The sequence below is a fragment of the Aspergillus chevalieri genome, chromosome 1 (assembly GCF_016861735.1).
Source record: "Aspergillus chevalieri M1 DNA, chromosome 1, nearly complete sequence".
NCBI lineage: Eukaryota > Fungi > Ascomycota > Eurotiomycetes > Eurotiales > Aspergillaceae > Aspergillus > Aspergillus chevalieri.
In genome coordinates this window covers 4,443,482-4,469,095 of record NC_057362.1, presented here as the reverse complement: position 1 = coordinate 4,469,095, position 25,614 = coordinate 4,443,482, and the positions used below count along the sequence as shown (strand labels likewise).

Below are 25,614 nucleotides of genomic sequence, written 5' to 3'. Positions count from 1 at the left end.
GAAATAGGCCGAGAGTTCCTGGGAGGTCACTCCATTCTTGATGCATTTCTGACTCAACAACATAGCGATTCTCAACAGCGTGAGGCTAGTCACTCTTCGTGCTTAGATAAAGTGCGTCTTCAGTTTTCAATCACACGCCACTACAGGCCTGCTTCTCTGGACTCACACGGAGTTCGAGTTATCAGCGCAGGAAAAAGCAGCCGAACCCCCTGATTCCCTATAAGACACCATTATCCCAGTCACAGATCCATACGTTCCCGCAACCGTCAAAAAGCACCCTAGAACTATCAAAAAAATGCTGAAGCAGACCTTGAAAAACCAGCACCACCAATTGGGCGTCTCCTTTCCCTTGTGCCAGTTATCATACAACCACATGCAGCCCATGGGCTGGAAACATGTGAGCGTACCAAGCAAAGAGCCAACCAGCGAAACCAGTGAGTCGAAGACAGGAATGGCACTGGCAATTATGTATGCAATTGTAGTGACCCCGAAGGTACAGCTGAACCAAGCAATCCAGTGGGTTGGAGTGTTGCTGGATAAATGTCTCGAGCCGCGGAGGGCGTTCACAAATATGTATTTCGCTGGGATCTGTTTATACAAAAGGTGATTTGTTAGCTAATTTCTATTCCTTTTTTTTTTTTTTGGGATTATGATTGCAAATTTCTTTACATGTGTGATGATGGTTGCAGTAACAATCAACCCTGGCAATGCAAATCCATAAGAGATTTTCTTCACATTTCCGCCTGCTGAGCCAAGGGCTGGTGATGAGACATAAGAGCCACAGTAGTGGTAAATGACGCAGCCAATTATGATATATATTATGGCCAGAGTGGACTGGCAGATGAGCAGAGCATGAGTATACTGATGGGGATTGCGCATTTCGGACACAATTGAGAAAAAGCCCGGAGTACCAGAGAATGCGAAGACAATGGAAGATACAGCTGTGATAGCTGTGGTAAAGGACGGATTGCCAATGAGTTTGTAGTCAGAGACCCAGACAGTGTCAATCTGCGGTGCAGCAGCAGGGCGATCTTGGATGCCAACTGCAATGATGACAATGAAAACTGGAGGAATGTGAGAAATTGTGCCAAGGTTTGTGTACAGGAAAGCTTACCTGCAACAATGATACACGGCAGCCCAATCCATGCAAGCCAGGTGATTCGACCCAGTGTCCGAACACTGGCAAGACCAAATCCTATAACAGCGGAAATGGCGACAAATATAGCAGTGCATGCGCCGTGAGTCGAGACTGCATTGAGGCCAATCGATATCCCAAGAATACCCGCTCCAGCATCGAATATAAAATATGCGCAATGTCAGTAAGGCACTTCAGTATTCGAGAAGAGTAGGTGTACAGAAGCAGAATGCAGTCGCAAGAACCACACGGCCAACTTTGCCAAATATTAACCCCCCGGCGTCGTCGATACCGTATACTTCTGGATGGCGAATCTTGAAGGTTCCAACAACATAGTTGGTCCAGGTGGTAATGATAGCCACAGCGCATAGACAAATAACACCTGGTACCATACCCAAGACATTAAATGCAGCTGGAATAGAGAGGACACCTATGCCAAGCTGGGTCTTCAACATGAGAATAACAGTTCCAGTAAATCCCACCTAGTGAATTGTCAGATTCCTGGAAAGCTTTGAATGTAGGCGTAACCATACGTTGCGATAGTTAGGCCCTTCGTCTATGATGTCTCCAAAGACAGCGTCATAGGTTTCAATGTGCTCGCCACCCATATTTAGTCTCAGGTGCTTCGGTTGAATCCATTTTCGGAGTATGCAGAGAAGCGCTGAATAGCAGTTTCCAGGGATTAGCTGGAGGATGGGCCTTCTTATACCTGACATCTCTGGAAGCTTGACCAATGGGACATTCTCAAGTTCTCCTGAGTATACATTGATCCGGGCTGTCTAGTAGGTGTAGGGCAAGCCTAACGCGGCGCCCCGTATCTCCGTGTCTGTACAGTTGCCTGTGCGTTTGGAAGAGAGGAACGGGATCCTTAGCGTAGACAGGCTCCTTAGCGTTCCGGGGATTTCCTTTTTATAATAATAACCGCCAAGCCGAGGCTACCCTAATAGATGCTTCACTAGCCATTTCTGGGAAGACATCAGCTGGGGTCCGAAGAACCCGATATCTCTCTCCCCCATATTAGCCATGCCTTCTGTGTTATTTCGTTGAATGATAGGCAGTTAGATATGATTCTTTTGCTGGAGATAAATACTGAAAGTCAAACGTTCAACTCAATACCTACGTGTACAGTAAAATCTCGCTAGTCCAAAGTATTCTAGCGATGGAGGGGAGCGGGGTCCCTGAGACAAATATAATTGAGCCTACAAGCTAAACACATGACATGAAAGTCAATAGAATCAATTTCATGCTATCTTGTACATCGATAATTCACTTTGTCGCGGTAAAAGCTTGATTGAACACTTTCCGAATCCCTATCATGTCGGTTATGGCGCTCACCATGTGAAACCCTCTGTTGGCATACTCCCTCGCCTGCTCACCGGTATCGCAGTAAATCCCTGTAGCCTTACCAGCTGATTGCGCAGCATCGTGAATTGATTGAATGGCATCAACAAGCTCCGGATCCATCTGATCCGGACTAGAAATAGGACGGCCAATATTGATGCCAAGGTCAAAAGGGCCAATAAACAAAACATCAATGCCTGGAACAGCAGCAATTTCCTTTACATTCTCCAAGGCAGATTTCGTCTCGATCTGTACCGCTATAACCAGCGAGTCGTTGGCTTGCTGTGCATATTTCGCGCCGGTCAACTGTTTAACTTTCCCGCCGTGCGGATGCTGCTCAACAAGCTTCTCCACTGCAAGGAGACTCTCCAAACCTCGAGTTCCAACAGGTGGTAGCTTTGAGTACTGCACTATGTTCTTCGCATCTTGCACTGTCTCCAGAACGGGTACAAGGATTCCGTGCGCACCAGAATCCAGGGCACGCTTAATCATCCAGGACTGACCCTCGGGGACACGAACGATGGGGGAGACGCCGCAGGCTGCTGATGCGGCCACTATCTCGTGCATTGAATCGTCTGAAATGTTGCCGTGCTCTAAGTCGACAAGGAGCCAGTCGGGACTTGGTGACGATCGGCATATAACTCTGGCGAGGTTCGTGCCAGGGAGCATTTGCCAGGCTCCGAAGGCGGGTTCTCGTTTTCGGAGGGATTTCTGGAGACGATTTGCTGCTTGCATTGCGAGTGTTTTCAAGTCAATGGATTGGAAAAGGAGAGGAGAGTGAACAGAGAAGATAGACGATTGTGTAGGGGCTATGATGTTTGTCTGAGCTATCTCTGAAGGTAAGGGAATTTTTTAAAACGCGGAAAGTGTTTTCTTTATGAAAATGGAAATATTATAGATGTCCTCAATTATGGCTCTCGCTCTATAGTCGGCTGTATCGGGTCTAGCTTCGGATTGCCCGTCCGAAGCAGATAAGAGCTCCCACCAGTACGCTTGCCTTGTAAAAATTGGAGAAGACATTCGTGACCTCAAGCGGGGTTCGGATCTCGCATGAATCGGAATGGATTCTGGCTCTTGCTGAGTATTGGAAGGCGAGCTTTGATTCCGAGAATGTATACCAGGGGAAAAAAATCCCTCACATCCAAAGTCGTCTGCGAGCCTTCTTTCCCGCCGAACAGTATATATAGCATTTCCAATATTACATTTCTTCTTTATTTTACTACAATCTCATTCAAACCATAAATATCATTGGAACGACCATGCACTCTTCTGAACTTCGCGGAATTGCCACTGTCTTGCGTACCGCACGCACCAATCGGACACCTATCGATCCTCCCACGAAGTCATGGCCTACTCTCGACGCCGAGAGCGGCTTCGAAGTCCAGCGAATTGGTGCCGAAGAAGCTGTGAGAGAAGGTGACCGCCTGGTAGGGTACAAGCTGGGAAACATTGCAAAAGTTATGCAGGCGGCATTTGGCCTTGACCACCCCGATTATGGCTTTCTCCTTGCCAGTACCATGGTATACGAGGGAACAAACGTGGCTCGAAAGAACTACATCAAGCCATATGTTGAGCTGGAACCAGCGTTTGTTCTCAAAGGTCATTTGAAAGGTCCGAACGTCACCGTGGCAGATGTAATCAATGCCATTGATTACGCCCTTCCTGCAATTGAAATGATCGATTCGAGAGTGAGAAACTGGGAAATCGGTCTGGCAGATACCCTAGCGGACAATGGCTCTACTGGAACAATTATCCTGGGCAGCACCCCCAGACGACTGACGGATCTGAACCTGAGCAACACCCGGGGCACTCTTCATTTCAATGGTCGCGGGGTAGTATCGGGCAACACTGGGAACATTCTTGGGAATCCAATCTCCGCTGTTGCATGGCTGGTAAACCGGCTCAGTGCTTACAATATCGAGTTCAAGCCGGGACAGATCATCATGCCTGGTAGCTGTCTGGAGGCGACCCCGATGGAGGAATCCGGACACTGGTCTTGCACCTTTGAGGGCTGGGGAACTATTGAGTTTGACGTTATTTAGACCATCATAATCGTGTATATTATAGGTAGAATAAATCAGAATGAAGCATCTCCCCTAATATTCTAGCAATTGGCCTTTTTTTTTTTTTCCGGTTGAAGTTAAAAGGCGTAGCTGCATGAAGTTCCGATACTCCCGAGCGGAAAACTCGCGCTCGTTAGGGTTTCCGGGAATGACGAACTGATAGCCTCGGTCTGCTCTAGTCAGAATGGCAAGATTGAACATTGAAGTTCGAGGCGGAAAAAATTGCCTTCTTCCTTTGGCAAAACATGACAGCGAAGATAGAATTAATTGATATGCCGGTACTGTTGGATACATTTGGTCTTTTTGGCATAGCGCTGCAACCCCGGGGCACAGTAGATAGCTCATGCCTCACAGGCCCTGTCTGTCTTATTCCTTTCTCTATGCTAGTATCAAGTAGATAGTCTACTAATATATTGTTATTGATTGAGCTTGTCATGGAGTTTACGATTTCCCAATGAGACACAAAACAGATATACATTGTCTGACAGCTTAGTAGAAGCAGATTCCATCGCGTTGAAACTCAAAGCTAGATACATAAAATGGCAATCCAAGCAATGCAACAGGGTGGATAGATAATAGAAAATGTTACTCCAGGAGCTCCGCAATAGTAGACTCCAGGAACTCTTTCTGCTCAGTCAAGAACTTCTTAGCAGCCGCGGGGTCGAATGGACGGTTTGCTTGGTCCCGTCTTAGTTCCTGCTTTTGAAAAGCTCGGAATCGCTCTTGGAGAGTCTCGATTCGGTAACCCGTGTATTGGGCATATAGCTCCGACACATTGCTAATCGGACGCACCCCAGTAAGGACGCTCTCGTCCTTGACAAACGGGGACTTTGGTCGGAATGAGGTGATCATGCTGATACGTTCGCGACCACCGAGTGCTTTCAATGCTTGATGCTCAATGTATCTTCCTTGCATCACAACAGCAGTACCCTATTACATAGTTAGTAGATTTAATTATTATGATCCAGAACAGGAAACAACATACCATGGCAGGGCCGCGCACTTTCATAATCTCCCCGCTGGCTGTCTTCAGCGCAGTCTCTCCACCGGTCATGCCGGTGCAATCAGAAAGCATGGTCACACAGACAAATGGGTAGCTATCATGGTGCCATGCAAAAACAGGCAGACCATCGTCGTTCGGCGCGTCGTCCTTTTTGATTGTCACGGTTTGATCATTGACAGAAATGTTGATAGCGGCGATCTCATAATCCATAGCAGGAATGAGGTCGATGCCAGCCACTTCCGAGATTTTGGCAAGAGCCTCTGGAGAGTTCCATACATCGCAGGTAAATGGAGCTCGTCTGCTGAAGAGTCAGTTGAACTGGTGTTAAGTGAGTCAGGACCTAATTCGACTTACGCAGGGCCCATTCCCCTGATGGTGTTTTTCACAAAGGCTGACGTGTACCGACAATCTCGCAGGACTGGCTCGCTAAAAATTTCGGCTCTCATCTGCCTAATCGCTTCTGCAGTGAAGAGTTGGAAAGGCGCTGTCACTGCGTTGGGGGAAACGCCCCGCCCTTCAAAGCCAATCTCCTTCATTGTGTAGATCTTGCTAGGGAATTCGAAGCTAAGATGCTTCTGTGGATCGAAGGACTGCTTGTCTGCTATCTGAGCTTCGTCGAGTAAGAACTGAGGCAGGTTGTTGGTTGGACGAGCCGCTTTTTGCATCGTAGAATGGAGCACCTTGGGCGGAGCCATAGGTGTGATGGTTGCCGTCTGGGACATGGTTGTTGAGCAGGATGAAAGTCCTTTGATATGGAATCAAATAGATAGTCGATGGTCGTGAGCTGATGGCTCAAGTGGTCAGTGGAGATCTGGGACATGATATGGCTTAATATACCGTGACTTCTAAGGATGATCCGAAATGTCCCTTTGGTTGAACACTCAAAGAACCAACATGCCCTATTCCCGCCTGGCAACTCAAAGTACTTACATCGGGAACGGACCATAGTCGCGGACAAGTTCGTAACTTCACGACTCGCCTCATATCATCCGATGCCTCCGATCCTAGCATCAAATTTTCTTCTGGTTAATCAATGTATCGGGAACGACGGATCGCTCTTTCTTTTCTTTTTTTTTTTACGGGAGAGGAAAATAGGGCCTTTTTGGCGTGTTCTAATTCCGACAAACCTAAATGGTTGCCGGTAGTATGACAGACTACTCTGACGCCATCGTTGCAAGGGGCATGAAGTGAGAAATCTGCAAACCCCGTCTAATGGAATGGTTTCAAAAGTTTCACTTGGACAGTAGACTTTACGGAGAGTGCAGGGAATCTAGACAAGTCTGATCGACTCTTGTGAGGTGTTATTGGTCGCAGCCAACTGCACATAGTGATTACTCAAAGACTAGGTATAGAGAGCAGAATATCGACTAGGACTGTTTCCCAGTCATCTGCAGCCATATGGCAAGGGCAAATTTCGGCAACACCGTGTTACTGCTACTATTCACGACTTTCTACTAGCTGCCTTTATTGATATCTGCTTTCTATCCGTCTGGTCTATTTCCGTTAGATGTTCGGATTTCAGCCTCCCTATACCTTCCCATCCATTCTCCTTGTTGCTTTGGACGGTCCAGGGTGTCCTCTATTGCCTCTTCAGGGCTCAACAGTACCAGAGGATCTCGTGAACACATTTTCCTGTGTGGACTGAGGATTGTCGCGGATATCGGAACAACTGCGGGATGCTCTGACTGAAAGGACCCGAAGATTCCGAGATAAGCAGGGATCGGACGTATGCCCCGAGGCCTTATCGAGATCGATTGGCAGGAGACTGGACTCGATGATAACAGCCGGCCGAGCACGACGTTGGTTTGACATCGCCGCCATCTGGATAGGTGCTCGAGTATTGGCCCGCGTATTGCCACCAGTCGTGTCGTTTACTGCAGTGACATTGAACTATCGGGAGATTTTTTTATCAAGACGGGTAATTCATACCGTGTCGTGGAGGATATGCATCACCGCCAACTTCCTATGTTTTTGCGAATGGAATCATGTTGAATAAAGCGCCGCTCTCAAAGTCCACTAGTGCGATAATGAGTCGCCAAAGTGCGGAGTTAGATGCGGAGTTCCAAATGGACACTCCACGATGAGAGCCCTTGTCTCACCATAGAACCCCCACCTGACTGCTCTTTGAATTGTTTCTTCTCAGTAATCCTCGCTTTACCATTGCTGAAATAACAGAGATGCAAACCGAACGTCGAAAAGCAAAAAAGACCACAAACGCGTAAGCGACCCTCTGCCCATCTGATCATTCGGAACTATGAGGCATGACCTGAAAGGTTTGACAGGTGCATTGCCTGTCGGCACAGCAAAATCAAATGCTCTGGAAGGGAGCCATGCGATAACTGCCAGCGACGCTTGGTAAAATGCGAGTTTACGGAAGGGGTCAACAAAGTCATTGTATCAGAAAGGTATGCCCCATTTGTTCTCAATGTAATGATGCTCAACATGATGCCAATAGCGCAGATACCTTCGTGATTTAGAGAGGCAGGTCCAAGATCTTAAGTGTGCAGCTTCCACAGACAATATCTCTCCGCAGAGTGGAGCCAGGTGCAGTTGCACAGCTGATGCTGCAGGGATACCTTTCGATACTGCAGGGTCTCAATCGGAAGCTTCCTCATCGCCACAAGCAATTGGTTATGCGCGAAGCGTCTGGACAAGCCCGTTTACTTTACCGTCGACGACTATCAAGAATACTGAAAACAACAAAAGAAGTTGGAGTGAGTGAGCAATGCTTGTTCTTCCTGGTGTAGAATTGACGATGAAAACAGTTTGGCTAGCTCCGTCGTCAATGTGGTCGTTTACTGCTCGACTTACTGTCATGCTGACGGAGAAGTTGCACCATACGTTTCCCAATAATGCGCCTACTCTTTTAAAGAGGGAGGTCTATCCCCTTCGATGGACCTGTTGCGCTGTTGATGAACCACCCGATGTCAACGGCCTGCCATCCCTCGACTATGCTATGCATCTCGTCAATACAACAAAATTTCACTTGGGCCAGAATTATAGGCTCTTCAATGAAGATGTTTTCATCAGTCGCCTTCTGGGGTTCTATCATGGTGATGCTACGAAGATAGCAGCTGAAGATCGCCTATGGTTCATTCAACTTCTGTTAGTCTTCTCATTCGGGATTGCTTTCCGTTCAGGGTCGAAGAATTCTCGAGGTGCTCCAGGTTCAAGCTTCTTTATTCGTGCGATGTCTCTGATGCCAGATCATGCGTCACTTTGGAAATATAGTGTGCCAGCAATTGAGACTATGGCACTTGCCGGACTATATCTATACTCGGTTGGAGAAAGGGAGTCAGGACATATATATGCAAGTCTAACACTTTTGGTCTGACAATGACTCGCTGCTAACATTCCTCTTATATAGATTGGCCAGGCAGTGAGAATAGCGCAATTTGAAGGTTTGCACACTCATCTACCAGAGGATCAGCTTGGTGCTGAAACTATGTCCCGGTGTCGCAACCTGTGGTGGACTTTGTACACCATAGATAGCCACTTTTCCTCTTCTGTGGGACTGCCCACGACCACGCAGGACTGGAATATCAGCACCCCAATCAATCCGCCAAGCACATGCTCACACCAGGATGTCATTCTCAGCCTTCAAGTGAAGCTGTCACGCTTACAATCGTTTATCATTGCCAGTAAGTCTAAATACCAGTCCTAATTTCCTACCATGTGTCTCACACTCTGTATCTTAGCTGTATACAAGTCAGAAAAGACACAGCTGGGCGCGTTCCTTGAAACAACAAGATCAATATTACATACACTGGCGGGATATGCGGAGGAGGTTGAAAAAATAATCCACGCCAAGTTTCGAAATTCTGTTGACAGGACGCCTAATGGGACGCGACATATCACATTGCTATATCATCAGGTTGGTGTAAACCGATCCTACAACACTTCAGATTCTAATGTGATCCGCAAAATAGTGTGTGATCGCTGCAACCCGGCCACTTCTCTTATCCGTTCTCAAAGAGCGGCTAGACAGCCTTGACCACGAGACGGAGAACTGGCAAGACTTTCTAGTTTTGACAAAGACATTGATTTCCATCAGTATCAAATCGGCTGAGAAAGCTCTTCATATATTATCTGAGGATGATGGCCTTCTCGGTAAGGCAACGCTTGCCTCCCGTTGATATCGAAGAAAGGCAGCTGACTGATTATAGAGGTATTCCTGCCATACGACCTCGAATATACATACTCATCCAGCGTGCATCTGGCTATTGCGAATGCACTTTTTCCGAGTGTAGTCGATGGCCAAACATACAGCCAGAAAGCACATCTGATTCTTGATGAGATGATAAACAAAGGAAACAAGGTTGCTGAAGTGCGAAAAGCAGAACTGTCTCACCTTGAAAGCCTACTCTTAGAGCTTGCCGCGCGCGCAGAATTACAGGGATTTCAGCCTCTTACGCTATACAGCCCCAAGCAGTCAGGGACGACATCCAGAAACGACAGCATGGTGGAAGAACAACCAAATAGGGAACCTGTGGCTGATCATGATATGATGGTTACGCCAAACCCCGAGCCTCCACGGCCTAGAGAGGCGAGCCTGTCAGGTGACATTGAGTTTCTCAATGACATTGGCGTTTCTTCTTATGAGTTCTACAATATTGTGGATCAAATAGCCAACTCGGACCTGTCTTACAGTATACTAGATTCTGCACCGAACTGAGAAGAATCATGAACTATATTACGTATATATACAGTGAAATAAGATTGATTGCTCAGGTCACCCAATTCGATTTTACGCTTTCCGAGAGATTTCGTTTTGAATTTGCTGTTAAAGGCGCCATTGCAAAATAAGCACTCAGCAGAAGAGACGGGCCTTTAGTCTAACCCACCGTCTCCCTGGCTCTCATTCGCCCTCGGGTCTCCTGTTTCTATAAGCACCATTAGATAATTATCGCCTTGATAAATTGAATGCCAAAATATTTGCATCTTTTGTCACACAGTGGGTGTGCAGGACAATTGTGCGGAATGTTGATAAACCCAGTGATTTTCTAAATTATCAGGCGAGAAGTCCACCAAAGCCCCAGTCCATTGCCGTCCAGTCTAACTGACGCCCGGGAATGTCAAAGTCCATTCCCGTATCGATATCATGCCCTTCTGCGCCGTACAATAAGCCGAAGCCGTAGTCACCGAATCCCACTGGTGTCGACATGGGTAAATTGTCCATGCTCATACCCGAAGCAGGCCGTTCTTGTTCGTTATCTGCACGTTGGACATTTTGCGTCCTTTGCGCTATAATGTCTTTGACGAATGACACAATCCTTGGTACCGACAATTCACCTGAATTTCCAGAAATAGCCGCACGAGCATCCCAAGCCGGAAGAACAATCTTGGCAAAGATGTTGAGAAAGGGATTATCCCCTCCTTGGCCTAGAGGAATAATAACACGGGCGTCGAAATTTTCACTCATAGCCTGCCAGGCATCTTCAGCATATCTGCAGACAGGCCGTCGTCTCAGGTCTTGAAGAATGTGTATATATGCGGGGAATGGGAAGTAGAATCGAGTTAGCCACAGGTAGCCTTTGCTAAGAGGTGAATTTATGATTTTTGTGTCGGATGAAAGGATGCTGAGGGCATGGCAAAGGGCGACATCGCGTTGGGTATCGGTAAGATTCGTAGATGAGTTGGAGTATCTTAAGTAGTGCTCCAGGAGTCGATATTTAGCAAGATAGGTTCGCATCGTCCAGATCGTCATGTAGTGGAGGGGGTTCTCCGGATTACAGAACTTGAGGTATCTTTCCTCGACCATCCTCTCGAAAGTGTCCAGCTCGATGTCTTCGTGAATAGATCTTTGGTCCTGTAGATCATGCTTTGCAACAGGCAGACTGGCAAAACCAAGATGACCCCTGCTGCGGCCGACAAACTCGCCTATCTCACTGCGCACCACAACAAAAAGTACCTCGCTAGATGTACCCTGAGATGACGGTAGGTCTGTCATCTCCGGTCTTAGATCAGAATCATTTACGTTAAGAGGTATCCTGCAGTCCCATGTGGGTGCTAGCGCGACAGTCTTATAATCTGCTAGTTCGCTGATACGGGTATCGAAAAGTTTCATAGACCACCAGAGTCTGCGGCGCATCTCAGCCTCGAAAGGGGGGTGTTTGATACAAGCTGACTCGCTGTGAATGCCCATGCGGTATGCAATGCGTACCGCAACTCCGAACATGGACGATAGAGATCGAGGATCTGTACTGGATCCGACCGATATCTATACCAAATGAATCAGTAAGCATGTACAAGGCACTTGACATGGAGCATACCAGGAAGAGATAGAATGCAGTCAAGCATTCACGATCACTTGTTCGCAAATAACTACAGTTCAGCAGAGCTTGCTGACAACCAGTCTGGTATTTTGCCAAAAGATCATCCTTCGATGGACCGAACATGTTCTGGCATTCATCCACTGCGAGACTCATAATTGTCACAGAGTATATGCTGAACATAAGCGCCTCTAGTATAGGACTGATGTTCGTTAAATCACTAGCAGCTTCGATGATACGCCCCTGTAGGCTCGGAGTGTGGGTGACCTTGAGCAACGGATCAATGTTACCTAGGTAAGTCTGCCAGAGCTTGAATATCTGGACCGGCTCGGGATGAAGAGTAAAAAGCTCGACAGCTGTCCTGCGCGAGCCGAAAAGGAGGTTGTCGTTATCTGGGAATACTTGATCCCAGGCCTTTCGAAACCCGGTCTCACTCACGCTGTCGTGCGAGGATTGCCTCATGGCTTGCCAGATATCCTTGGCCTCAAGCAGGTCTCTAGGATTTCTAGATGCCACAGAAGGATGTGACTGATCATGCTCCGAGCCATAATCCCCCGTGTTAGGAGACTCCGACCCCTTCACCACATCACCATCACCATGAAGCGGCTTGAACTTAATACCATTCCGCCTTAATAAATCTTCGTATTTCCGAATACGATCAAGCAATTCTCGCTCCGGGAATCTTTGTCTCCGTCGACGAGGCGCGGCCGCAGGCACACATTGTACCCTGAATTTGGTGCAGTTGGCGCAGGGAAACTTGCGATCGCATTTGACCTTGCGCTGCTGACAAAGAATACATGCAAGGACTCGCTGGGGTCTCGAAGGAGACGAAGATGTGCCAGCGGTCGTGGACATGGCTGGAAAAGTGAGCAATGAGAGAGGATGTTGAAAGCTCGGGCGGTACTAACGCCCGAGAAGTTGGTCATGTGACCCTTCGGGCTTTAGTACAACCCGAAGTATTCTTCTACGGACCCGATATCAAAGATTTCTGAATAAGATTCCAGAATACGAAGATTTTTGGTGGTTATAAATAGGTTGTGGCTCTCCTTTATCCAGGATGGCAATTTATTCCTCCATACTAAAACCAAGAAGTGCCCCCAAACATCAAGTTCGATCTACCCATACTCCGTCTACAATTCACATCTTTGGTCCCAACCCATTATGTCCCCATATCAATCAAGGATCGCCATTATTGGCGCCGGCCCTGCTGGCCTGACTCTCGGTCTTCTCCTCCACAAGCGTGCTATCCCATTCACCATCTTCGAACTCCGCGAAAGGCCCACCGATGAAGAACTAGCCAAACCATCCGGGATGCTAGACCTCCACGAAGAATCGGGTCTCGCTGCTATCAGAGAATGCGGACTATTCGACCAATTCCTGCAGCTTACTGGCGAATGTGCAGAAGCGCAAAAGGTCGCAGATATGCATGGCAATATCCTCCATACGGATGACGGGGAGTTGAGTGAACGGCCGGAGATTTCCCGCCATGCACTCACGAAGCTCTTGGGCGATTCTTTACCGGTTGAAAATGTTAAATGGGGACATAAACTTCTCTCTGTTACCAACCTCACGGCAGCAGCCGGCAACGACACCGTGCTTGACTTTGGTCCCCATGGTAAATATGCGTTCGATCTAGTCATCGGAGCCGATGGTGCGTGGTCTCGAGTCCGCAACTTATTAACGGACGTGAAGCCGCATTATACAGGAACACAGAGCATCACCACAACTATTCACCATATCACGAACAAGTACCCGCACCTGGCAGCACTCGTCGGCCACGGCAGCTTCTCAGCACTAGGCCTCCGGCACGGCGTCATGGCGCAGCGTGGACCGCAGGACTCAGCCCGTATCTATATCTTCCTAACGACAGCGGACGAAAACTTCGCCATTTCATCAGGAATAGCAGGACAGACAGCCGCGGACGCCAAGAACCGTCTTCTAAGCGACGACACGCTGCTTGGTCGCTTTGGTCCCGTCATCAAGGAGCTAGTGAGAGTCGCGTGCGACGAGGAATCTATGGACAACCCGGGTGCGGCTGTGGACACCAAGCCGCTGTATACGCTGCCGATTGGGACTTTATGGGAGCATAACGATAGCGCAACGCTGATCGGGGATGCGGCGCATTTGATGTGTCCGTGGGCTGGCGAGGGTGTCAACCTAGCTATGTTGGACTCCCTCTTGCTATCCCGTGCTGTCATTAAGGCACATGAGACTGCCAGGCGTAATTCTGTCTTGTTCAAAGACACACTAGATGCATTGATGAAGGAGTTCGAGAAAGACATGGTGATGCGCTCGAAGGAAAAAGCGGAAGAGACATACAGCAACGGGCAAATGCTGTTTGGTGAGGACGGGGCGAAGGCTTTTGCTGATTTTTTCCTCGTGGTCTATCAGCACGTTGAGGGGTTCAGGCCACTTCCTAGGCAATTGTGAAGTTTGATGATGAGGTCGCGCTGCCAAATTCAATGCCAGATCCAACACATAAACTCAGTGTCTATCGGTCATTCGCCCAAGATACGTGTCCGGTGCGACACTAAAAACGACAGTCAATTCGAGCTCGGTGATCACCCTATCAGTCGTGTCCAGAATTAAGAGCTTGGTAGACATAGCAAAGCATCAAGCCTATGGCCAAGGTGAACTTGATCTCGGGGGGGGAGGGCGACGAGGCTTTGGTAATGGATATCAGGCGGATGAGAAAATAAGTGAGAATTGTTTGGACGTAGAGTTGGATACTTGTTGGCCAGTTCGATGGGAAGATGGTCCCGGGGAGATTCATGGCTGGTGTCCGGACAGAGGAATTTTAGAAGGATCTTTGGATATATTAAATAGATTTAGAATAATAACATTGTAAGTTTTTTGCATGAAGCCCTAAGATAATTGTTTAATGATTCAATGGTACTATCAAATACCTCGGAGTCATACTCGATCCCCTCCGTCCGATGGTCCACCCTCGGTTGCCCGAATAGGGGACATCTGAGTCACTTACACCCAGTATGTGCTTTAACCTTTGTATTTCCACGGTCACGCGTTCTCCATTCTCAATATTTGGAATCGGTATGCTGCGGTGAAATTCGATTGTGACCCTGTCTCTCTGCCACATAGCTACACACACATTCTTTCTGTGTCTTTTTATTACTGTTCTCCTGATTATGGTCAGCCGCTCAAGATCGAATATCCCATCTAAGCTCTTGCAGAAAGGATGTCCAAGCGCTGGCCAACTATTCAGTGCAAATCCATCACAGATTCCCTGACAAGGGGCGCCCAATCTTGCCTGATGTGGCAAGAATATGCGATGTAAATCTCAGCTTAGGCTACCCTCCCTGCTATCCTTCTCCTGCTGTTCGGTGTACTTTGTGATGATCTCTGCAGGCCGTTAAGAGACAAGTACAGACGCTTGCTAGAGAGTCATAGGTTCGACTATGTTCTCTCAATATGACATTCGTCTTGATTGAGCCGCTGAGTGTGAGAGTTGAAAGTATGTGCTCTGTGATCGTAAAGTATGGGTGATAAACGCCACAATGAAAATGTATGTTCTCGCCTTCTGCACTATAATTTATCAACGAGGACAAGACCCGCTACGGGGTCTTTACAGTCTCCATCATGAGCTCATTGCCTACAAGCAGTATGGCCTTTCTTATATGTAGACTAGAAGCTTTTTTCTCCAATGCCATCTGCAGAAAGCCTTCTGAAAGGTATCACTTAGCACATGCGTGCAGAATTGCTGCCACTTGTTCATTGGTAGTCATCATATGGGGGAGGATAGTCGATAGTCATCATTGGGCAGAGGGTTTGCTATAGCCATAGCCAGTCTTCGGTTTTCAGGAATGACTGGGCACGTTTTCTTTGTACAACCTCTGCTGTTGTGAAACCACCACAGGGCATCACTTCGTTTGGGGAGAAATCGTTTATCCCAATTCGGTTCCAGCACAACAAAAGTGCCATACTTGGATATGGCTTTTTGTTCGCATAAAGAGCAAACCTGTACCCATCAGAGCACAATCATACGATGTACAGCTGCGTATGACGCCTGGGCCTCTTCTCGGCGCATGTCGAAAATGAGAGCCGAACGGAACTAATATTCCTCGGAGTTGTTCCATATCTCTCTTATAAAGCGGACGCAGAGCCATATAGGCCAGGCATTTTGCTACCCCGTCCAGCACCATTTCTGTCATCCTGGCTTAGATTTGACACTTGCAAATTCGGATGTCATATTGATGAACGGCATAGGTTGCGAGGCATGATGTGGTAAATCTAATTAATGCCCAGAATATGTTAGTCGTGCAGTAAGTCATGAGCAGAAGAGGGTGTAGCTTCCTCAAGATCGGTATCTTTGCCATGACGATAGAGATGTGGTTGCAGAAAAGAAAAACGTGCAGCCCTAGTAAGTTTACCTCCAACAAATACTTCAACAACTCATTATTCACTACGCACATCAAGTCACTAAGTGAATACCAACAAATAACACATATAAACCCAGGGTATCATTCATTCATCGCTATTTACAACTAATGCCTAGGCCGCAATACACACCCTGCAAAGCTGTTACAACATAGCAAACTCACGGCTCCACCCAAGTAACGGTCTTCGTCTGCAAAAACTCCTCATATCCCTTTGTACCACCAAACCGTCCAAGCCCACTGCTCTTGTACCCACCATGCGGCAACACAGGTTCATCATGGATAGTCAACGAGTTAATATGCACAGCGCCAGACTCGATCTGTCTCGCCACGCGCAGTCCCCGGAAGAGGTTACCCGTGAACACCGCAGAGGTCAGGCCGTACTCGGAGTCATTGGCCAATGCGACAGCGTCGTCTTCGGTGTCGACTTCGATCAGGGAAACGGTGGGTCCGAAGGATTCTGTCGTGTAGAGGTCCATGTCCTTGGTGACGCCGTCCACAATCAGGGGCCTCATGCTGTAGGGGTTGGTTTCGAAGGCGGCGGGGTTGCCGAAGAGCACGGAGGCGCCCTTGGAGACGGCGTCCGCGACGAGTTTCTTGTTCCTTTCAACTGCGGCAGAGGCAACAAGGACGGGCGCGGGGGCGTGCTGGCCAAAGACCTTTTCGGCGGTTTCGGCGAGCAGTTGGCGGAATTGGCCTGCGATTGAGCGCTGGACGATGATGCGCTCCGTAGACATGCAGACTTGGCCGGACTGGAATCTGTCAGAATTATATTCACGTGTTGGTTGGGGTTGGGACACTCACATGCAAAAATGCACCCAACGTGCAAGCCATAGCGGCCTGCTCCATATTGGCATCATCCAAGACAACAGCCGCGGCCTTTCCACCCAACTCCAGCAGCACCGGCTTAATATATTTACCCGCAGTAGCAGCAACAATCGAACCAACATGGCTGCTTCCAGTAAAGTTGATCTTGCGCACAGCCGGGTGCGCGATAAGCGCATTGGTCACAGTCGCAGCATCAGAGGTCTTGTGGTAGACGACGTTCACGCAACCAGCGGGAAGACCAGCTTCCCGGTAGATATCGCCAAGAGCCCAGAAGCATTTGGGAGAGAGCTCAGAGCCTTTGAGGACGACAGTGTTTCCGGCTGCGAGGGGAAGGATAATGGAGCGGGTTCCGAGGATATACGGGGCGTTCCTGTCGTTTCGTCAGCGGGTCGGTCTCAAGTCTTAACAAGAGGGGAAATGTAACGTACCAAGGCGCAATCCCCAAAATCACACCATACGGCTCCTTAAAAACCATTGCCGTCTCCCCATTCTCCGACACAGACGGAACAGCACCCTCAATCGACGGAATCCTCCCCGCGGTATCCCTCATGAATGAAACACCCAAATCAAACGTCTTCTCCGAGAACAACCGCCCAGCACCCGTCTCCTCCATCTGGTACGCAATCAACTCCTCCTTCCGCGACTGCATGATATCCGCCGCGCGGAGCAGGATGTCGCGGCGGGCGTAGGGTGTAGTCTTGCTCCAGGGCGCAAAGGCAGCCTTGGCTGAGTCGACGGCGCGGATGGCATCGTCGACGGTGGCGCCGACGCAGAGGTCGGCTACTTGGTTGGTTCCGGGGTTGTGGACGCTGAATTGGTTGTCTGTTACGACGGATTGGTTGTTGATGAGAAGGGGAATAGGGGTTTTGCCGGTGCTGGTGGTGGAAGTGGTGATGGTGGCACCGTTGGGATTGCTGAGGGGGACGATGGTCATGTTGGATAGATGATTGCTGTATGATCAATGAGCAGGAAAGGCAGGATAGGACGAGGCTTATATATATACAAGCAGCAAAGCAAGGGCCAGAGGCGGACAGAGGGGAGAAGAAGAAAGTGGAAGGGGAGAAGAGAAGGGGGAAGGCCGATCGAAAAGTCCTTGACTCGTTGGGGTAAATTACTCCCACACTACTCCCCTTAAATACCCCCAGGGGCGTCGTCCTTTCTTCATACGTGTTGGAGAAAAGCTTGGCGCCTGGAACACCAAAATCAGCACCCAAGGAAAACACGTCTTTTTCACGCGTCATTTGACCGATAGGGGCCTCTAGGCACCTATAAACCACCATAGAGGCACAGGAACTCTGTGGTGGTGGTATATCGCACGCGTCACCCCCCGGAGTGGACAACGTGGCCTCCCAGTTCGCGGAAACAGAAGATATGCCAGTCACCCCAACGCCAATCCGTTGGCGATCTGGAAACATGATGCAACCTGAATTCAATGAAGGTAGCATGGAGAGTGCAAGCATGGATGAAAATGAGGGCCAGGAACACTGGCAAACCAGAGGATCCAGCAGGGCCCCCAGCCGGGCCCCCAGCCGGGCCAGTGAGGCCAGAAGCGGAATCAGGCAACGAAAGAGTCTACAAAAGACATTGATTGGAAGGCCAAAGCATCAAACCTCTTTACTAGATGTGAGCAAACACGCCCAGGTGTTGGTGGGTGCTTTGGAAGCAGCCCAGAACCAACAACAAGAAATGTTTCAAATGGTCCAGGAACAGGTACAGGCACACCTAGCAGAGGAGCTGTCCAACTGGAGAGCAGAACAGCAGGTTCATGAAGGACTCTATCTAGAGCGGGTCACAAAGCTGGAACTGGAAGTTAGCAAGCTTCGCACAGAGCTCACAGAAGCCCAGAACACTATCCAACGAATCAAACCAATGAAGCAAGACACACCAACAACAACCAATGCCCAATCAAGCCAAACGAACCAACACAATAGCAGCAAGGTCCCCAAGATAAGGGAAGCAACAAGCCAAAAGTCAAGGCAACAACCCACATTTGCAGACCTAGCTACGCTGCTTTCCACTAGACCTGGAGGGCAGGAATGGCAGGAGGTCACCAAAAAGCAGAAGAACCGGCAAATCCAAGCAGTTGCTGCAGTTAGCCAGCCTGATCCAACCAAGCTTAAGCCAGCCAAAGACACCCCCAAAGAGGCACGGAGATTCCTATTTCGCCGGGAGGGAGGCAAGGCTGCTGTCACAACCTGGCTTCTCTCGTATCGTACCTAGGGTTCTAGTTAGTTATATTTCGAGACTGGACACTTACCCTAAGTGTCTTCCAAGTAATCGTATGCTCAATGCCCCTCCGGGTCCGGTTCGGTATGTCGTATGCGTTGATGGGTATATCGCCCCCTCCAGGCTCCGTAAGATAATCAACAAATAGAAACGATAAAGGTAACGAATAGAGAAACAAGGCCAACCGAGTACGTATACTGGGTTGTTGGTTAAGTGCGGACGAGTCAGAAACTAGAAGGTAACCAATGCTTGATTAACTAGATTGATCGCGAAGAGCTAAGCTAAGTACATGAATGAGCGTCCTTATATATCTTTCCTCCATATACTATCCTTCTACCTTCAAGAGGTATATCCAGAGTATAGCCAATCAGTGCGTCGTACTTCATATACTCAGCGGTATACTTTTCCAAGTAGTCAGGACGGTATACAGTCACGTGATATGGTCGCTGATTATCATCCCGATCCCGGTTTTCCGTGCGACTATCCTAGTCCTTCCTGCGCCATTCTCTCATGAACTGATATCCAATGATTCTGTCTTGACCCCATACCATCACGTGAGGCTGATACGTTGGGTTCTGTAACAGCTGCCCCAAGATCAGAGAGAGAGGATATCATTCTGACCATCAACCAAGCAGTAGCAAAGGCACACTTCCCAGCATTCATCCGGGTAGTGGACGCAGGATATACCAACACTGGAGCGATCACAATCCTTTTGGAGAAAGGTACCCTAGGCTCTATGCTCCTACCTGACTATAAAGACCTATTGGTCACCGCAGCTCGGCAGGCGGATCCAGCAGTGATATCAGTCGAGCTACCTGAGCAATGGTACCGTGTCAAGGTCCATGGGGTCCCAATTAAACGTTATCTCACCTGTGGCCTGGCTCTGGCCCGTGAAGAGATTGAGCTGGGGACTGAATACCAGCTGAAGAGGAACCCAACATGGCTCCGGAGCTCAAAAGAGCTACACACCAGCAACCAAAAGTGCTCAACTATTGTTATTACAGTTGGCTCACTAGAGGAGGCTCGAAGGCTTCTTATCAACGGCATTCGCTTTGGGGGGTCCCGATATAAGACGGAGCAATACTGGGAAACAGGAGTGGATACAGTCTGCCCCAGGTGCTGCCAGCTAGGCCACCGAAGCTTCAAGGCCTGTGGTGACCACCCACCGTGCTGCTTTATATGCGCGGGGGCCCCATGAGGGCACTGAACATGTCTGCCGGGTGGTAGACTGCCCAGCCAAACCAGGAACCGCCTGTAAACACATCCCGGCCAAATGTGGCACCTGTGGAGGCCCACACCCCGCAACAGTAGGGAATTGCCCAGCCAAGCGAGCAGTGAGGAAGGAACTGAGAAAGAGAACTGTGGAATCTAAGGACATATCCCAACTGGCTGAGAGACCTCAGCAAATGACCAGTGTGGAACCAGCTATTCTGAGTTCACCAGGATTCGCTTTCAGTGTGGTCAACCGAAACCAGCACCAATCACGACCATGGAGCAGCTCAGCTCCTAACAGCCCCCAGACCCAGCGATATCTGGGGCCCAGCTTGACAACAGGCCAAGAGGACACTGAGATGAGGGGCACTGACACCCCAGGGCAGTCAATGGCCCACTAATGCGACTACTCCAACATAATTGCCGCAAGACTTATGCAGTCACTGTTGCGGCCTTGGAGGCAGGACTGGAGCTAGGGGTGGGACTAGCATGTCTACAGGAACCATATATTGATATGGAGTTCCGACATGGAGGATATCAGATATATTGGCCAGAAGCAGGATCTCTTCGAGACCGGCGAGTGGCAGTAGCAATCCGGCGGGATATATTGAATGAAATGATTGTGGAGGCCCGAACAGATCTCCTTGATCACCCATACCTCATGGTAATGGATGTATGGGAGTTAAATCGGGCCCGGGAAAAAGCACGAAGAACCAGGATAATCAACTGCTATGACAATTGGTTAGGAATCGGCCATTGTGTCACAACCTGGCTTCTCTCGTGTCGTACCTAGGGTTCTAGCTAGTTGTATTTCGAGACTGGACACTTACCCTAAGTGTCTCCCAAGTAATCGTATGCTCAATGCCCCTCCGGTCCGGTATGTCGTATGCGTTGATGGGTATATCGCCCCCTCCAGGCTCCGTAAGATAATCAACAAGTAGAAACGGTAAAGGTAATCGAATGGAGAAACAAGGCCAACCGAGTACGTATACTGGGTTGTTGGTTAAGTGCGGACGAGTCAGAAACTAGAAGGTAACCAATGCTGATTGACTTGTATTGATCGCGAAGAACTAAGCTAAGTACATGAATGAGTGTTCTTATATATCCTCCCTTTTCCTGGTATGATGTTTTCATAGTATACTTGTATACCTATACCAGGCTGATGGTATAACATCCGTCTTGTATATTAGTATACTCCTGTCGGAATATAGAGGTTCCTTACCGAACAATACCAACTGATGCCTGGCTGATGCCTGATTTATGTATCATCTGAACAGGCTGATCATTCATTCTTTTACCCAGTTAGCTGTTCTATTCACTACTAGGGCTCACAAGATCGCTTAATTAGGTCTACTAGATGGATATTCGCCTTATATAGTGTTATAGATAGATCACAGCTAGAGAATCAGAGACCTCAACCATATACGCTTGATACGTACTTTCGACCCTGACTAAGCTGTGATTCCAACAGTTATGAGCCCGGATTGCCTCTAGAAAGTCGTTGAGAGCATATAAAACAGCTATAGGAAGTCTCCTACGCATATAGACGTCTTCCTGCGACCGCCGTACCGCTACCCCTGAACACATTCGGAAATCGCCTATTGAACTACACAACGCTGCGTGTTGTTCAAACGCCTGGATAGCAAACCGCTTCATTGCTACCCATTCGCTGCGAAGCTCTTAGCTTATAGAGCTTCATCCTGCTCCGAATACCCTCAGAGGGAACGCATCAGCACTTGCCTACGCTTCCACAATGTCCGAATACGCCAAGGTCTCCATCGTGCTGGCTAAGCCAGGCGATTGGTGGTTCTGGATAAAGCAAGTGGAAGATATAGCCACTGCCCGAAACATCTGGACGTATGTAAATCCAGATGGAAATACGCCTGAGCCTCAGCCTCCTACTCCACCTAGACCCCAAGACCTGGGAGCTGAAAATCTTCGTCAGCTTCATGATCAAGGCATAATGGATCTTTGGAGGGAATACCAACGCCAGTATGACTTCGACCTCCGACGCCATGATAAAAGTCGCAAAGACTTCTTAGCCCTTCGTACCACTATTCTTGAATCTATCCCTAGCAACCACAGATTGGGACTGGATTCAAACCTGTCTATCCGAGAGATCATTAGGACACTACGTTCTAGTTTCCAGCAGTCCATTCAATCCCGATTCCTTGAGCTAAACCAGAAGTATGAGCTTCTCAAAACGCCGAACAAGAATAAGTCAGTTGAAAAATGGTTTCAAGAATGGAGGGACTTCCTTACAGATGCAAGGAATTGTCCAAATTACTCTGTTAACAAGATGCAAGCCTTGATCCACTTCCACAGCGCTATTCAACCAATCATGCCCATGTTCGCCGCAATTAGGAGTGCTGCAACTATCAACTGCTCTGAAGATCAGATAGATTTATCAAACGAAATCCATCAGTTCGAACAACAATACGCTATCCATAAGGCCCAATCCCCGAAACAGCACAATGCATTTGGCATCTTCCAGGGTCACACTGAAGGAAATGGATCATCGAACAGCAAGGCTCCTAAACGCGCTGATAAACGGACCAACTGCCTATGTGGCGCCAACCACCGCTTCACTGGCTGCCCATATGTGAATCCTGCCTCAAGACCTGCTGGATGGACTCCAGATCCAACCACACAAGCCAAATTCAGTCAACCTAAGCATCCAGCGCTTCAGGCTGCTTTGGACCGTGCTCATCAAGAAACTGGTAGTAATCATCCACCTGCTCCCGCGCCTGCCCCGCAAGCAGGGCCACCGCAAGGAAGAGTGCATACATTAGCTCTCCATACCTCACTTACTATTCCATCTTCACCTGTCTACGAACTCCGAGACAGCTGGATCGCAGATACAGGATCTGATGCGCATGTGTGCAACAATCTGAGTCGTTTTCAACATCTAGAGGAAGCTATGGATGGAAGTGTATTGCGATTTGGAAACAGTGTGACGCCAATTTTGGGCTTTGGGACAGTTCTGATTTATGGAACTCTTCCTGAAGGCCAAGTGACGCTGAGACTGCAGGATGTTGCCTACGTGCCTGGTCTTCATACCAATACTGTGTCCATGTACAAGGCAAAGCAAGCAGGAATCTATTTGAATGGTAGACTCAATTGTCTTGAGGATGGCCAGGGCCGAATGATCTGTCAGCTGCATTCAAAATACGCCCAGGATGTGATTGAATACAACCCACACAGCAACGCTGATGAGGCTCCTGTCACTGCTAACACCTTTGCATCCGCCAATGAAAGAAGTTATAAGAGGTCAGAACTTCCTCCGCATTCAACCGCAGATGCCGAGCTATGGCATGCACGCTTAGCACACGCAGGGACTGCTGCAGTTGATCACCTCACCACCGCTACTGAAGGGGTCTCATTACCCCCATGCCGTCATAAAAATATCTCTGCAAAGTGTGAGACTTGCAACCTCGCTAAATCACAACGCCAGATCTCAAGAAGGTCTATCCCGCCAGCAAACGCACCATGGGAGAAAGTCTATTTTGACTTCTTCAGCAACTCTCCAACTGCTTACAACGGAGATCGCTCTTGTCTGCACTTTATATGCAGCGCCACTGGTTGGCATATAGCTGTCACTATGCCAAACAAAGATCAAGTTCGCCTAATAAGAGCCTTTAAGGGATTGGTTCATTGGGCAAAGACACAACTCAACGCCACAGTCAAGGTTTTCTTCTCCGATAATGATGCTACTCTTGGCCTTGATTATGCCCTCTTTGCACAAAATGAAGGGATTCAGATTCTTCACTCAGCCCGCTATGCTGATTCGCAGCATGGCAAGCCTGAAAGGGCTGGGGGGGTGATTCTTATGAAGATGAGATCCATGATGATTGCTGCTAGATTGCCTGAAGTGCTTTGGCCGCTTGCAGCACAGGCTGCCACATATCTAATAAACCGAACGCCTGCATGGATCGCTACCACTGATGGATCACATGTTTGGACAACGCCACACGAACGCATGCTAGGCACAAAGCCGAATATAGCCAATCTTCGAGTATTTGGGTGTCGTGCCTATGTCAGAGTTGCACGAGTTCCCCAAGGTAGAAAGATGGCTCCGCGAGCCTGGATTGGCTACCTTGTTGGATTCATAGCTTCCAACATATGGCAAATATGGAGTCCACGCCATCAAGAGGTCTTCAATGAGCGAGATGTTGTGTTTGATGAATCGTTATTTTATGATCCAGATCTACCACCACCACAGGATACACCGATTAATTTGCCACCGCAGGTAGTTGAGACGATTCAGTTACCACCTGCTATCCGAGAAGCCGATGCTGAGTTGGATACCGAACCAACTTTTGGAGATTTGTATGAAGGAAATCATGAGACACGTCCTTCTATTTCGCATACTGATTCACATACCGAACCGACTTTACACGCTGAATCCAATGAGGATTCGTCTAACCACAAATTGGATCACCACAATGCCCATGACTTGGAACGAAATGATCTGCTGTCACAGCCGCTTATGACGCCAGATCATACGCCCATGCCTGAATCTCCACAAGGTGCCAGCCGAGCGGAGATAGAGCAGATTCCAGGTGCCTTTAGAGACTCATTGCCAGCCTCACCTGAACCTGCTCACATGGATTCTTTCTTCATCCCATCACCCAGCGATAGGGGTTCACCTGATGATGATGATGTCAACCCTGATGATGCAGCACAGCAACTGTCCTCTGAACTTGAAGAAAGCAGCAACCCACCAGCTGCTGCGGGGGGTGAAGTAGATCGGACAGATCAGCCTAGCCAAGGCCAGAACACTGCACCACGAGCTAATGAGATTTCTGCGGATTTCAATCCCAGATCTATCGTCACCGGAAAGCGCAAGAGGAATCCAGTGGTCCGCGATATCTTTGCCATGTGCCAGGGTTTCTCGCTAGGATGGGAGAAAACACCTAAGCCACTGAATTTGATGGATTCATCTTCAGATTCTATTCCAACAATTCGACTCCATCGCAAAGACCTGCCTGACGCTCCGAAGAATTATCGAGAAATGACAAAGAACCCGCTAAGCAAGTGGTTTGTCGATGCTATGGAACTGGAATTGAAGACACTAGAAAGCAAGGGAACCTGGACCAAAGTACAAAGACCAGATGACGCCTATGTGATCCCAACCATA

At 48.6% G+C, this 25,614-nt stretch overlaps 8 protein-coding genes across 8 annotated transcripts; 4 read left to right on the top strand and 4 right to left on the bottom strand.

The window, feature by feature from the left end:
• Positions 1-130: 130 nt before the first annotated feature.
• On the bottom strand, positions 131-1,743 carry ACHE_11532S (uncharacterized protein; the record flags this gene model as incomplete). Its single annotated transcript, XM_043276112.1, has 6 exons — positions 131-156; positions 408-588; positions 670-1,064; positions 1,115-1,285; positions 1,356-1,617; positions 1,669-1,743. The coding sequence occupies 6 exons, from the start codon at positions 1,741-1,743 to the stop codon at positions 131-133; spliced, it is 1,110 nt and encodes a 369-aa protein (XP_043132652.1).
• A 658-nt stretch (positions 1,744-2,401) lies between these two features.
• Positions 2,402-3,211, bottom strand: ACHE_11531S (HpcH/HpaI aldolase family protein; the record flags this gene model as incomplete). Its single annotated transcript, XM_043276111.1, has 1 exon — positions 2,402-3,211. The coding sequence occupies one exon, from the start codon at positions 3,209-3,211 to the stop codon at positions 2,402-2,404; it is 810 nt and encodes a 269-aa protein (XP_043132651.1).
• Positions 3,212-3,735: 524 nt separating this feature from the next.
• ACHE_11530A (2-keto-4-pentenoate hydratase) lies at positions 3,736-4,518 on the top strand (the record flags this gene model as incomplete). The annotated part of the gene is made up of 1 exon (XM_043276110.1): positions 3,736-4,518. One exon carries the CDS (start codon positions 3,736-3,738, stop codon positions 4,516-4,518), a length of 783 nt encoding a protein of 260 aa, XP_043132650.1.
• A 606-nt stretch (positions 4,519-5,124) lies between these two features.
• Positions 5,125-6,264, bottom strand: ACHE_11529S (uncharacterized protein; the record flags this gene model as incomplete). Its single annotated transcript, XM_043276108.1, has 3 exons — positions 5,125-5,469; positions 5,525-5,840; positions 5,897-6,264. 3 exons carry the CDS (start codon positions 6,262-6,264, stop codon positions 5,125-5,127), a joined length of 1,029 nt encoding a protein of 342 aa, XP_043132649.1.
• A 1,638-nt stretch (positions 6,265-7,902) lies between these two features.
• ACHE_11528A (fungal specific transcription factor domain-containing protein) lies at positions 7,903-10,217 on the top strand (the record flags this gene model as incomplete). The annotated part of the gene is made up of 7 exons (XM_043276107.1): positions 7,903-7,947; positions 7,998-8,256; positions 8,308-8,852; positions 8,910-9,183; positions 9,241-9,416; positions 9,472-9,652; positions 9,709-10,217. The coding sequence occupies 7 exons, from the start codon at positions 7,903-7,905 to the stop codon at positions 10,215-10,217; spliced, it is 1,989 nt and encodes a 662-aa protein (XP_043132648.1).
• A 2,758-nt stretch (positions 10,218-12,975) lies between these two features.
• On the top strand, positions 12,976-14,244 carry ACHE_11527A (FAD-dependent oxidoreductase; the record flags this gene model as incomplete). The annotated part of the gene is made up of 1 exon (XM_043276106.1): positions 12,976-14,244. One exon carries the CDS (start codon positions 12,976-12,978, stop codon positions 14,242-14,244), a length of 1,269 nt encoding a protein of 422 aa, XP_043132647.1.
• A 2,125-nt stretch (positions 14,245-16,369) lies between these two features.
• Positions 16,370-17,970, bottom strand: ACHE_11526S (aldehyde dehydrogenase; the record flags this gene model as incomplete). Its single annotated transcript, XM_043276105.1, has 3 exons — positions 16,370-16,960; positions 17,013-17,406; positions 17,465-17,970. The coding sequence occupies 3 exons, from the start codon at positions 17,968-17,970 to the stop codon at positions 16,370-16,372; spliced, it is 1,491 nt and encodes a 496-aa protein (XP_043132646.1).
• Positions 17,971-18,407: 437 nt separating this feature from the next.
• On the top strand, positions 18,408-19,256 carry ACHE_11525A (uncharacterized protein; the record flags this gene model as incomplete). Its single annotated transcript, XM_043276104.1, has 1 exon — positions 18,408-19,256. One exon carries the CDS (start codon positions 18,408-18,410, stop codon positions 19,254-19,256), a length of 849 nt encoding a protein of 282 aa, XP_043132645.1.
• Between the last annotated feature and the right edge of the window lie 6,358 nt (positions 19,257-25,614).